The 14,584-nt window shown below is 37.8% G+C and overlaps 1 protein-coding gene across 1 annotated transcript in view; it reads right to left on the reverse strand.

Moving 5' to 3' along the window:
• LOC111866424 (ankyrin-3) overlaps positions 1–14,584 on the reverse strand; it is a 235,021-nt gene that overhangs the window by 53,559 nt on the left and 166,878 nt on the right. The window contains exons 27-29 of the mRNA XM_033752256.1: positions 5,184–5,319; positions 1,637–1,819; positions 1,394–1,538 (exon numbers count right to left, since the gene is read on the reverse strand). Of these exons, the coding sequence (XP_033608147.1) occupies positions 1,394–1,538; positions 1,637–1,819; positions 5,184–5,319 (464 nt within the window). The remainder of the gene's footprint in view (positions 1–1,393; positions 1,539–1,636; positions 1,820–5,183; positions 5,320–14,584) is intronic.

The raw sequence follows: 14,584 nt of genomic DNA on the forward strand, positions 1-14,584 counted from the left end.
CTGCTTCCATTGCCGAGATACAGGGCGCTCATATTATAAGGTAAGGTTATAAAACCACCTTTTAAGATCATTTTAGTGAAAGTTTCATGTTCCTATCTCATATAATTTAAGAACAATGATGAATAAATCATTTTCGAGCAAAATTTAAATGGCCGGCTGAATATATTACCACCGGAGAGACACGGCAGCGGAATTTAAATGACCGCGCGAAAGGGTTAATGGACAATAAAACAAAACTCAAGTGTCTACTGCTTACTGAGGAGAAGTTAGATGACAGGGGTCAGACTTGAACATACACCTAGAAAACTAATGAAACATCTAGCTTAAGAGACTGGAGTGTTAACATCTAGTGCAAGAACAGCAACACAATTGCTGAAGCTTAGACCATACAAAACAACAGCAATCCAAGTTTTGCAGCCATATAATTCAGCCAGCAGGGTTCGTTTTTGCAGTTGGTTTCTAGAGTCTATCATTGATGGTGAGATCAATCTGTAATTCACATTCTTTTCTGATGAAGAATGGTTTCACTTGCAGGGATACATAAATATGCAAAAAAAAATTGGTACTGGAGTTCACAGAAGCCACATCTACCTCACAAAGCCCTGCTCCATTCAGTGAAAGTTGGTGTCTGGTGTGCTTTAAGTGCAAGAAAGGCTGTTAGAGCTGTGTTTTTTAACGGAAAAATTAATTGTGAAAGATATGTACAGGTCATTCTCAGGCAGTTCTTTTCAGAGTTAACAGGAGAAGAAAGAATCTATGGCTGGTTTCAGCAAGACTCAGCTACTGCCCATACTGCATGTTTACCTATGCAGGATTTGTCTAATGTCTTCGGGGACAGAATTATCAGCAGTGATATTTCGCCAACACGTTCACCTAATCTTAATCCTTGTGACTGTTTCTTCTGGGGTTATTTGAAGGACAAAGTTTACAGCAGTAACCCTCAAATGGAAGAACTGAAAGAAAACATCTGTAGGGAAATTTTAAATATTCCTGCAGAGCATCTTCAGAAGGTAAATCAAAACCTCTTCTGCCGGTGTGAGGAATGTCTATGCATAGACAGACAGCATTTTCAACACCTCTTGTAATCTGGGTACAAAGGTAAGAACTTCCTTTCATTCCAAATGTTATTGGCATGCTGAGCCGTCAGGAAAATTGCTTCGTGGCGGTGGTACAGCAGTTGCAGTGAAGTGTAGAGCCATGAACACATCAAGATCATTAAAAAAAAAAACTGGTATAAAGAATTCTAACGAATCATCACATTCGTTTTTCTGCAGTAACCATATCAGATGTGTCTATATTGCTTCTCTTTTCTTCAACAAATCTGAATTTCAGAGAGTCTGGTATGGGAGAGAATTAAATTAACTGTGAAAGGGTTAAGGAAATGCTAACTCACCTAGGCCACCATCCCTTAAGAAACTGTACTTCTTGTGCAAAACCAGCAAGTCAGGCTCTGAGAGCGTTGATTCTGGCAGAATTGTTTCTGGTAGGACAATGTTAAGTATACAGACGGGCTGTTGAGGAGGTTCTCCTTTCGCTACCTGTTTATAAGACATTCATATATATTCAATGCATTAACACCATTACACAAAGTACCAAATTTTTTGTAATGTCTATATATCTTCAAGAGTAAGCTCACCTTGGGTTCTCTCATGAAAAGAATTCTACCCACTGTATCGGCATGTGGATCTTTTACACGTACTGTGAAAGGCAGACGGTTTTCCTTGAATGCTCGAAAACCCAGCTGAAGTTGATCACCAGACTTTGTTACAGGTACCAAATTTCCAGCAAATTCTATATACTGGGGTTTTCCTTCTAGAACCTGTAACACAATATATACATCATACATAAAAATCAGATGCACAATGTCAAGAACTACTTCAAATAATACTAAAAAGCACAGAAATATGCATGGTTATTAAAAAGGAAACAAGTAGGTGCAATTTCCTTCCTAACAACAATACAGGATATCCATTGCTGAGATACTGATGTGTTTTCTGTCTGTAGGTCCATGCTGATCCTATATAAGAAGCTGAAGGTTTATAACAGAGGATTCATAAGGAAGACGGCATTCAAGGCAGTTCAATAGTTGAAGTGTTGAAGACTTTACTTTATGCAGTAACCTTGAGAGTGTTCTAATTATTGGTGTGTCACAGATACAGCAATCCTGAAAGTGTGATAACTAACCGTAGTTATGATTGCTGAAGACCTAATAAATCGATTCATCTAATCCAGAACCCATTAACTGTCACACAACCCTTATATATAACAATATTTTTTATTCATAAACACGTAATTCTTTCATACTTTTTTATTTCTTCTATTATGAAAGTGGGTTTAACTTGTTTTCTGTCCCACTGATTACAGACATCTCTCTTTAGGTGTATTGGAAAGTTCCCAGGCTAGGTTAAAGAAGAAATTCTGGCTTAATTTATCCAATTTAGGCTACCATCGCCTTCAAAATAGTTTCCTTTGGGACGTACACAGCGATCCCATCGTTTTTTCCATGCTTCAGAAGAACCATGGAAGTCATTTTCCTTAATGTTGGCGAGTACCACTTTCGATTCCCTTTGGATGTCAGACACTGTTTCAAAACATCATCCCTTCAGCTTCATCTTCAATTTGAGAAATAAAGCAAAATCACAGGGGCTAAGTCTGGTGAGTAAGTAGGATGGGGAATGAAAACCATGTTGATGTTCATCACAAACTCTGTGGATTTCAGGGGCATGTGGGTGGGCACATTGTCATGATGAAGGAGCCAGTTGTGGTTGCGCCAAAGTTCTGGTCTTTTTGAAGAAAGTTGTCTTCTGGGTTTTGGCGCCGTGTATTCTTCATTTTGGCTTACGTTTCGGAGGAACATATCACCTCAATCTTCAGAGCAGGTGAATGGCTTGTGAATGCAGAGAGCAGCAGCTGTAATGATTAGGAAGGAAAGGCGCTGCTTTATATAGGAAGTAGGCAGGGGGGGTGGTTAGGGAGAGTGGACCAATAGGAGCAGTGGAGAGCGATTAAGACCATATATGGTGTTGGTGCTAGGGGGGGGGGAACGGCCCGTGGATCCAGGAAACTAGAGGTCCTTCCTAATCATTACAGCTACTGCTCTCTGCATTCACAAGCCATTCACCTGCTCTGAAGATGGAGGCAATACGTTCCTCCGAAACGTCAGCCAAAACGAAGAATACACGGCGCCAAAACCCAGAAGATGACTTTCTTCATAGTCATCACCGTGAAAACCTCAAAACTTACATTCTGGTCTTTTCATCGCATATTTTCTCTCAAACTTCTCAAAATGTAAAAGTAAGTCAGAGTTGACTGTAGTGTTAGGAGGAACAAATTCATAGTGAACAATCCCCTTCCCGTTGAAAAAACAATAAGCATGCTTATTGTTGAACTCCAAGCCTGCAGAGCCTTTTTTGCTCTTGGTGAATGTGGGCTCTTCCACTGCTATGACTGTTGCTTTTTTCTGAATCTTAACCGTAAATTCAATTTCTGTCACCTGTTATGATTCTAGAGATATTAATAAAATTTTGGTCCATGTTAGCCTTCTCTTGTAGCTCAAGACAACATTTACGTGTATGCGCCACTGCTTTTGATCACTTGTCAAGAGTTGGGGAACAAACTTCGCGGCAATGCCGAGCATGTTCAAATTTCCTGTTAAGATCTTGTGGCAAACTCCATAACTGATCCCAGTGGTGTCTGCGAGCTCATGGATTGTTCGGCGACAGTCTTCATGGATGAGTTCTCAAATTCTTTCAACATTTTCTGTTGCTCTGCTGGTGCTTGATCACCCTGAACGTTTGTCATCTTCAACTGACACTCGACCAGCCTTGAAACATGAATGTCATTCAAAAACCACTGTCCAGCTTGAAGAATTTTCTCCAAAAGCCTCATGAAGCATTGCAAGAGTTTTGGTAGCAGATTTACTGAGCTTCACACAAAACTTGATGCAGACACATTGCTCAATTTTGCCATCCATCGCAATCAAAACAGAACACAAAATTGAAAAAGCACTCATGTAAAAACAATGCGTGTTCACAGCGAGGTGTCACATGGCAGACTGATGCAACAGGCTTGCAGAAGTGTGACCTTGGCCTCCCCTCTCATCTTCTTTTCACCAAGGCAGTTAAAACAATAACAATCCAGGAAATTTCCGATAGAACCTTGAATAGTCACCTCCATATGATAAATGCTTACTCATACATATCTTGAGACTAATAACATAATAGTGTTGTGAAAATCTGTTCTCTGATACCAATATTGTCTCATAACTGACAATTTGTAACATTCCAATCAATTTCTCTAAAAAAATATGATTATAGCCTAGATAATTAAAGCATCAACTTCATCAAATACTTTGAAGCTAACAAAAGGAGAATTCGAGGAATGTTTCTGAGAAGCATCATCAGGAAAACAAGGAGACATGGTCACAAATGAAGAATGAAGGTGCAAAGGAACACATCGATATATTACAAGAGAGTTTAAAAAACAGACACAACTGGTTTGGCCTGGTTTGAGAAATACTGCCCCATACAGCAAAGAAATTAGAGTAAGAAAAATATGATTGGTTTAAACATCAAGAATGGAAAGACAATATAATAAGATATGGAATGAAGTAAGAATCTTGTAATTGTTGGATATTTTAACAATAGATTTATGTATTTCAAGCATGAACCTCACAAAAGGACATAAGCTCAAAAGACTGTGTGATTGTTAGGTTATTAAAATAATGGTGTTTCAGCTGCTAAGGTTCTATAATGTCAGACGAGATGATGGAGAATGATGACATTACAGATTTGGACTGAGGTAGTTGAGGCTTGTTTCAAGGTAGTCATTAATGGAAAGACTGAGGGAAACTATGAACAACCTCCATCAGGACAGCTGAAAACCCAGCCTAGATTCAATAGGGATACCTTCCTAATACAAATCTTGAATGCTCATGCTACATGATTATGCTCAGTAAGAGGTGGAAAGAACAAGAACAAAATGCAGAGTAAGTCTAACCTCTTAAATCCAGTACTAAAGACAGTTACAGAAAGTTTTCACTGGTTTGGGAATTCTAAACACTGTGCAAGATATTCATGTCTTACATTATCTGTATACTCAGAAAAACAGAATCAGTTTACAGGGAATATTGGAATTGGGACCTCATCATAAAAGAGTTGGCATTAAAGTGCACAATGACTTACTTCTACATCTCTACTCTTTGCAACTTCTGTGAAGTGCTCTTGATGTTCCAGAGTCTTATCTTCCTTGTCATCTGTCATACAGAACACCCTGAGTCGAGCCTCGAGAACATCCACTCGTTTTGCAAAGATCACAAACCTGCCACACAGAACCATCATAATATAACTTAAAAATGTGTTTATGAAATTATTCAAATAATTCTGGGGCAATTTGCTCTCTTATCTTTTAACTTTACAAGGGCAAATGTGTGGGGGTTTTCTCACAATGTAAAATTAGTGGTGTCTACATTGTTACAAATATTGGGAGTACAGACAAACACATATACAGCCACCTGGCATCTTTCACTGCAAACTGTAGGGAGTAAGCTGGTTCCACCATCTCATGTGCAACATGCCTTTCTATAAAACTTATTATAGGTTATTCACTTTAAAAATTTTGCATATCACACAATTTTTAACTTTTTAAAGTTTTTCACTATGTGAATCAACCAACAGGGTCCTCACAATGTGTTTAAATTCACAGTTATAGCTGAGGAAACTGCTGTGCTTCTGTTATTGTACCTTCAGTTATTAATTTTTTAATATACGGTTCCCTCTATGTGCATGTGTATTCCAAGTGATGTGTTGTTCTGCCTGTTGTGTTATGCTATGTGTCTTTCTTATGAATGCATTCATAAAAAATTAAATTAATATTAACATAGGGCTGAGATCATTAACAAAAAATTTATGCTGATGGAACAGTACATTCCTTTTGGCAGTCTTTCTGGATAGCAAATAAGTGTAACACAATTGTAACTGTGAAGAAGGGTTCAAGAAACCCAATAATCAAATCTATAACCCATTATTATCAGTCACGTTAACCCCTCATACATGACAGTATGTTACACACACCAGTCAATATGCAAATGCCACTTTGCATCACCATCCATCAAACAGTGAAGCAGTATTTTCCTCCCTTGTATACAGGAATAAAGTCATCTGTGTTCATGCCCTCAAGAAATTATGTTTCTCAGGAGAACCATTTGATGTTTACAAGTATTCAGCATATTCAAGATGCTTTCCATTTGCCTACATGTGTACGGCCTCCTATACATAACCAAGTATAGTGTAAAGACGGTAAGTATCTGCCCCACAAAAATCTCCAACATTATTCAGTCTGTTAAGGATAACCCAGTATTAAAATCAGTGCAGCTTCTCTTGTATGAGTGGAGCAGCATACATTGGACAAATTGGTCACTCCACCTAGATTCATGTCAAAGACCCTCAAGCCACATCTGCCCTTTTTAATCTGCATCTACAATTCCAAGAGACAAGTGATGGATGGATATAGTATCAAATTCAGTCACTATATCCTTTCACAAGGCAAAAACGTCTTGGCTAAAAGACCAAGACACATGAAACAAATCATCACAAAAGTAACTGAGGCTGGACATCACCCCCAACAAGATGAACAGGGATGATGGCTTCTGCCACAGCATCTTTTGGTAGCCCAGCATGTACAATTTAAGGATTCAATGCAGGCAGCCTCAGATGGCTCTCCTCATTAGTCTTGGTCTCTTCTGGTGCTGATCAGGGCCTCTGCCCCTTTCATTCTCCAGCCCTCTTCTCCAAAATACAATTCCTGCCCACTGTTTCTTGTATTAACTCAACCTCATCTGTTCTTGTGAATTGTAAGAAACCTCCTCCAGTAGTGCACAGTGTCAGAACTCACAAGAAACACCATACAAATCTCAGTAACTTCCTGAAATATTTTCTTCCTGCTTTTTTAATCCAGTAGCCATTTTTTTCCTGCATAGTTTAATAACTGGCATGGCAATTTATGTTACTAATATACTGAGATATACCCCACTTAAAAATTCAAATACAAAATGTACACTACAAAAAGGCAATAACAACAGTTTCTTAAAAATGTATGGATATTCAGTGGATCCCAGTTTCTCAAAGAAGGGTGTCAATTTTCATTTCCTCATTTTATATGAATTATTAGGGGTTATGTTATTTCTTGCATAATTTTGTAGAAACACTGAGATACTGTTGTGTATTGCAGTGAGCAAGTTTTATATCTGAAAAGGAGGAAGTTTTATTTAAAGGATATTAACTGTTTTTTTCTGAACCTTTATCAATGGTGCAGTCACTTATTCAAAACAGCAAAAGAAAACTGCTGACTGTATTTCTTGTAAGGAAAACATATTGATTCCACATCAGTTAGGCCTTAACATCAATACAGACACTGAAACAACAGGCATAAAGAAGCACTGACTAAACCCAATAGGAAACACTGTTTCTAACAATTATTCTGTTGTTACATATGCACCTGTAGCCATGGAAACATACGATGCCAGTGTTATTTTTGAAAGGCTCAATAATTAAACAAAGTTAGTAACTCAAGTCATTGGCCACGCCATAGCTCAAACGGTTAGTTGCTGGCTTCCCACCACAGCAGCCAGGGTTCGATCCCGGGTCTGGTCAAGTGAGATTTGCGGTGGACAAAGTGGCGCTGGGGCAGTTTTTCTCCGAGTACTTCAGTTTCCCCTGCCAATCTTCATTCCACCAATTGCTCCATGATCACCCTCAACTATCATCTGGGGCTGGTACAATAGGCCAGCAAGTGGCCGCAGTACAAGAGACTTGGTCCCATCCCACTAGCAATAAAAAAACACTCAAGACATTTGATTGCATGACGATTTATGGTAGTTATGCAGATTCTGAATGATGATTCATGCCAGATAGTAATGTAAATTGGTGAAGTATTTAGATTCTTACTGTGATATTGCATATAAAAATAAACTCTTCTTTCAGTACTCAGCTAGGTGCCACACAAATAAAACTAACTGGTTGCTGTCATTGAGGTTCTTTGTTTTTCACACATATAATAAGAGCCCCATATACAGTGATTTACCTTGGGCCTCACATCTGCCTAGGGATGGCTCTGGTTCCAATATCTGTTTACTGTAATACTGGCTACAGCACATGAGTACAAAAAGGTTTGTGACAATTTAATTTCTTGTAACATACAACATTTTTAGTACTGTAAAAATTATAGTTCACAGGTTAATGCTGGTAAACTCATTAACTATTTTTGAATGGCATTTGTGAATTTTTGGAATTATCCATTGCCTGGTATTCTAAAGAAGACAAAATTTCAAAAACTTGATCTGTTTCCATCCTCAGGTGAAAGAAAGGAAGGCACCTACTGTTGGCTCTATTAGACAGAGCTAACCTCAATCACTGGGCCACAATGAATGGGGTTTGCACTTTGTAAAGGACCCAAGAGAATGCTGCCTCCCATTCTTTTACCTGAGGAAGGAAAGAGATCTAGTTTCTGAAACACTGTGTTCTTTTTAAAATATCAGAAAACTGACAAAGTCCAAAAACTCAGTAATATCATGTGTTACACCATCATCAAAACCCTTTAGAATTTGCACTTTTTTTTTCAGATTTTCTCATTGATAATTCATGTTTCAAAAAGATAAATAAAACTTTTGTTCCGCTATAACCAGACGTCCTGTACACCACACATGAGAACTTCTGTCATGATATTTACATATAACACATCTGTAGGCTCTTTGCAGGTAGTTAGAATCTCTCCAAACAATCATGGTACATAAAAGCAATAAAAGAATAATCTGAGGAAAACTGCCCCATATGTGACACTAACACATTTTATGAGAGCAGGAGAAAGTCCTGGCTGTGCATCCATTAGCCTTACAATCTCACACACACATATTCAGAGCACAATGACTATAAGATCCAGTAGTTTCCAATTTGAAACAAAAGATATTTCTGAGATGGAGCAAAAGAGGAAAATTTTCCCTTGTGATTAATTACGCTTCAAATGAGGAAGACTCATGAGGACTTGTAAGTACAGTGCTATATTTTTTTTTCTAGGCACAGATGAAGGTGACTAACTTCACGTTCTGACTGCTTTATCTCCCACATATAGGATAGGAGGATGACGATGTAAAGACAAATGTTCTTGCTTCTGCCAGAAATCTAACCACTGTCATCCAGACAGTAGTCTGGTTACTATACAGACAAAGCTACCCCAGCTCCAAATATGGAGAAAATCTAATCAAACTGGTTACATTTATAACTCTGAAATACATTCAGTGTTTCCAAAATAAATTTAGAAGAATGAGCAATATACAATTTACTTGTAACAAACAGAATACATATCTATTTAAATAAAAAAACAGATGCAAAATCAGGCCGATGGCTGGATTTGTTGTGAACTATCCTCATATATCAAAATATGACTCAAAACAAAATGGAATTAAATTTAAAAATGTAGGAAAATAATGGTTTAAGTTCTAACTGGAATAATTTCCAAGCAACTAAGAAAAGAAAAAGCTAATGAACTAATACACACTGATTTAATAAGTTCATGAATATTGGATGCTTTGCTACATATCCCATCTACCAACAATTTATTATAGCTAAAAGCATCGCCATGATTAATCAAACATTTTAGTATTTTATTTAAACTGGAAGGGAATTACATTATTGAAGGACTGCCAATCCAGAGATTTGATGTATAGCAAACCTGACCTTCCTATCCTAATTTAATCCAGCACTGAAATAACAACTCAGTCTAACCTAACTTAACTTCACTTCAACACTTCAAGGCCCTCATGTAATATGTGAACACATTTCTTTTATCCACCAATGTATGTGGGTAGGCTGAAAAGTAATGCACACATGCTTGTAGAGCGCGAACAAAAACAAATAGCAAGATCAGGCGAAAAGTACATTAAAGTACAATTCTTAAGTTTCAAAAGCATATATTTATTTTTCAACATAGCCACCGTTAAGGCTAACACATTTCTCCCAACGTGTAACAAGTTTTTTCATTCCGTCACTGAAAAATTCTTCCGACTTTCCTCGAATCCAGGACTTGACAGCTGCCTTCACCTCATCGTCCGAGGTGTAATGATTACCCTTGAGGTCTCTCTTGAGTAGAGGAAAAAAAATAAAAATTGCAAGGCGCAAGATCGGGGGAATAAGGAGGGTGTGGAATCGGTTCAAACTTCAGGTTTCACAGAGCCTCTTCAGTTGCGCGCAAGGTGTGTGGACGAGCGTTGTCATGTTGCAAGATTATTGGTGCCAGGCTGCCTCTAACACGACAAACTCGATGCCGGAGGTGTTTTAGAGTCTGTATGTACTGAGAAGAATTTACCGTTGCCCCTCATTCCAGAAAGTCAGTCACATAAACTGGGCGAGCATCCCAAAACACAGTCAAAAGAAGTTTTTTGGCAGATGGTTGTGTTTTGAACTTTTTCGCCTGAGGAGAAGACGGATGTCGATATTCAGCGCTCTGTCTTTTCTCTTCCGGGTCATAACGATGGGCTCATGACTCGTCCCACGTCACAGTATTCAAAAGAAAGTCGTCTCCTTCGTCATGGTAGTGCTGCAAAAGTTGCTCGCAGCATTTCAATCGACGCTGTTTGTTCTCGTCTGTGAGACGGCGTGGTACCCATCATGCACAGATTTTATGGTAACCCAATTGTTCAATAATGAAGCCGACACGTTCCTTGGATATTCCAAGCGATACGCTTTTGAGTGATTTGCCAGTCATTTTGAATCAAATCGTCGACGAGTTTGCGATGATTATCGTCTGTGGCAGTGGTCAGACGTCCACTGCGTGTTTCATCAACAATTATGGCTTTTCCAGGCTCGCAACCACGAAATTTTATTATCCATCGATTTGCAGTAGACCTATCAACAGCATCGTCATCATAAACAGCCTTTAAATGACGATAAATTTCAGTAGGAGTCACTTTTTCAGCAGTTAAAAATTCGATAACAGCACGCTGTTTAACTCGCGTTGACATAGCACTAGAACACGTCTCCATACTTCCACTTCTCGAAATACTCATACACTGGATGAACGCAATGACCTCAAACCTGCGCATGCATATTGAGGGGGAATGTTACTTCCACATTCCACCTAGCGCGCTTCTGAAGGTCATTTCATTCGCGCTCTACAAGCATGTGTGCATTACTTTTCAGCCTACCTACGTACTTAATAGTCATATATTAAACCTCTTCATTTGTTAATGTTGTTTAAGTTTTACTTCCAAGAAAGTTATGTTAAACAAACTTCACTTGGCTGCTAGAATTAGGTATAATCTAGGTGCGATAGGCTGGATGAAATCCGTTTATCCGATATCATGTTTGACTATCAGTTAGCAGTAATTAGTTGGTAATCCACTTATATTTTCACCCAGTTTCATTTTATTTCAAATATAGGAAAGGACTGTGTGAGTATACAAAGTGATTTATGAAACATTTCCCAGTCTCACTGTAAAGAAAACAATAATAGTATATATCAAAAGTTCAATCTTTTATCTGACTTACATCTATAACAAACTGTTTAGAAATGTACACAAATTCATAAATATGATCTGCAATTACCCTGAATGGAACTCATTACATATTTTTAATATTAGCCAAGGAATTATTAAAGCAAAACAAAGTCATGTCCACTCTCTTTTTTAAAAAAGAAACTAATACGTGGCAAGTTTTTGCAACATTTCAGTAATTCTTCAGAATGACATGAACATACACTGAGTAACTATGGTTCTACAGACTATGCAGCAAGCATAAGAGGAAGTGACGAAAGGTTCTGAATGCCTCCCAAGGGAACTACCCTTCTCCATACCATGAAGATTCTGGAAGTACCCATCCCTGGTATGAAAAGATAGGATTAATTATATAAGAGACAACTCTAGATGTGATAAGTCATCTTTATTTAATGATTATAGACTATGGTGATATCAGTAATTGCATCTTGTACAATTAGTGTACAACAGAAGGTACAGACAGCTAAGCAGAAGAGTCAAAAGAAATCAAAAAGCAAGTCTAAGCTCACAGACATTACTGGAAGGGACATCTAAATTTTCAAACTGGAACCTAGCTATATGCTCAGATATGGCAGTGGAAGATATGTATGGATAGATGTCAGGAGTCAGTGATAGAGGTCTTGAAATAGAAAAATGAGCCACTGAGCCTAGGCATTGCACTATGAAGGCATATAGGGATAATGGATGTAAAGCTCCAGGCATTTTAGACCCCTGCTCTAAATGGAGATGGGTAGCAGGTTCATGCTCTAACAGCTCCAGTACCAACTGAAGAGGATGTCCACAGCGGCTGTGAAAGTAACAGAGAGAAAACTCCCTGTGTCTATTGGCATCAAACTTCAGTTGTAGCCCACAGTCTTTCTCTTTAGTAACTGAACAATCATGGCTCATCTTGAAATAGAAAAAAATTATGTAAATGAAAGACTCATCATTGAAACAATAAAATCCAGTACTGTACCTTACCTAAACCTCAAGAAAACGAATTTCCATCATCATAACCTCTCTTCGAATTGACCTTCAATTTTATTCACACACTGGGATATATTTAGAGATGTGGCATATTTTGTTTCAGACACACCCCTTATGATGTGTTTGGGACAATATATAACAAACTATAAGAAAGAAGACGATAAACCATAACTATATTTTCAACTGGGTAAATTTTGCAAAGGAAAATTCCTATAAAATCTCCAATAGTGTAAAGCTACAAGGTCATCAGAAGCCAAGACCTTCATCACAACTCTGTAACACATACTGTAGGACAATTAGTAGGTAGGTTCCAGTTGAGGTGCATCTATCAATGAACCAGTTTTTTATGTGTCATCAGAAAGTGAAAATATGAAAACCAAACTGGAATTGGCTGAAGGTTTAAACAACCATATACATTAATCAACTGAAAATAACTGCAAAACACAATAGTGAACATTCAGATTGTGGTCTTCTGGGTTGTGAAACCATACAGCTTTGTAGGTGAACACTGATATTTCAGATGAACATGTTTCCCTCATATTCAGAAGTATTATTTTTTTAAAAAACTGACTTGTCCAATTGTACATAATGTAACAGTTATGGATGTTAAATAAATAAATAAATCAATCAATCACAACCCAAACTCCATGATCTGAACAATTACTACCATGCAGACCTCAAAATATAAACACTAAATATTATTTTTAAACCTGACACTGAATTGTGTTACTTCTCTTTAAAATACATAACTGATAACTTACACAGGTTGCCCATAATACACAACTGCAAGTTCTAAAGGACTAACATGATTATTAAAAAGTGGCAAGAACCACACAATCTTAAATTTTTCAATCCAGAGTTCTTTTCATATACATGTTGATTTGATATAAAACTTTAGACAATGCACCACAAAGGACTAACACAGTTCAATCATATCATCATGATCTAATTGGAATCAAAGTAAAAATATCATAGAACTTGGCAAATATACCATAACATTAGAAGAGTTCTGCAAGAGACAGAGCCTAAAATTCACATTTTTAAACAACAAAGCAGAACTTCATCATAATGCACTTTCATTTTGAAGTAAGCTATCAAAAAAGTGAGAAAAGTATGCTGAAATTTGGACTACACTAGCCTTCTTTTCAATTCTGTATTTCTCATTGATCATGAGGTTAATGTTGCTAAACATTCAAAGAGCTAATTTTATTAATATTATGAATATAACATTGCACAGTAAATAATTTTAATATTGACAAACCCGTTCAGCAGTACTGCAGACAGACTTATATCATTTCACCTTTAATTTAATTAAACATATAGTGAAATGCTACATTGGGAGCATCGCTTTGTATGGGGCTGGAACTTGGACACTTAGGGCAGTAGATCAGAAACACCTGAAAAGCTTTGAAATGTGGTGTTGGAGAAGGATGGAGAAGATCAGTTGGACCGATTATGTAAGAAATGAAGAAATGTCATTTTGAGTCAGTGAGCAGAGGAATATCCTACACGAAATAAGAAAATGGAAGGCTAATTGGACTGGTCATATCTTACGTGGTAACTGCCTTCTAAAAGAAGTTATTGAAGGAAAGATAGAGGGGTGGATAGAAGTGACCAGAAGACGGGGAAGAAGTAAGAAGATGCTGGATGACCTTGGGGACAGAAGAGGATATTTTCATTTGAAGGAGAAAGCTCTAGATCGCATCAAGCGGAGGAACTGTTTTGGAAGAGACTGTGGACCGCTAATTGAGGTCTGTATTTTATGTGCTGTACAATTCTTGTATGATGATATCTTTGAAAACCCCCTGGGCTTCTATAGAATGATGCACACCCATTTCCACCCAAAAACTTTCATAAAAGCCCCAAATAGCAAAATCTAATTGAAGTATGCTGACTTGAATCAGTGAATGAAAATACAACATTCTCGTTCTGGACCTGGTACTGCGGCCACTTCTGGCCTATTGTACCAGTCCCAGATGATAGGTAAGGGTGATTGTGGAGCAATTGGTGGAATGAAGATTGGCAGGGGAAACCGTAGTAATCAGAGAAAACCTGCCCCAGCGCCACTTTGTCCAC

The sequence above is a fragment of the Cryptotermes secundus genome, unplaced genomic scaffold (genome assembly GCF_002891405.2).
Source record: "Cryptotermes secundus unplaced genomic scaffold, Csec_1.0 scaffold271, whole genome shotgun sequence".
NCBI lineage: Eukaryota > Metazoa > Arthropoda > Insecta > Blattodea > Kalotermitidae > Cryptotermes > Cryptotermes secundus.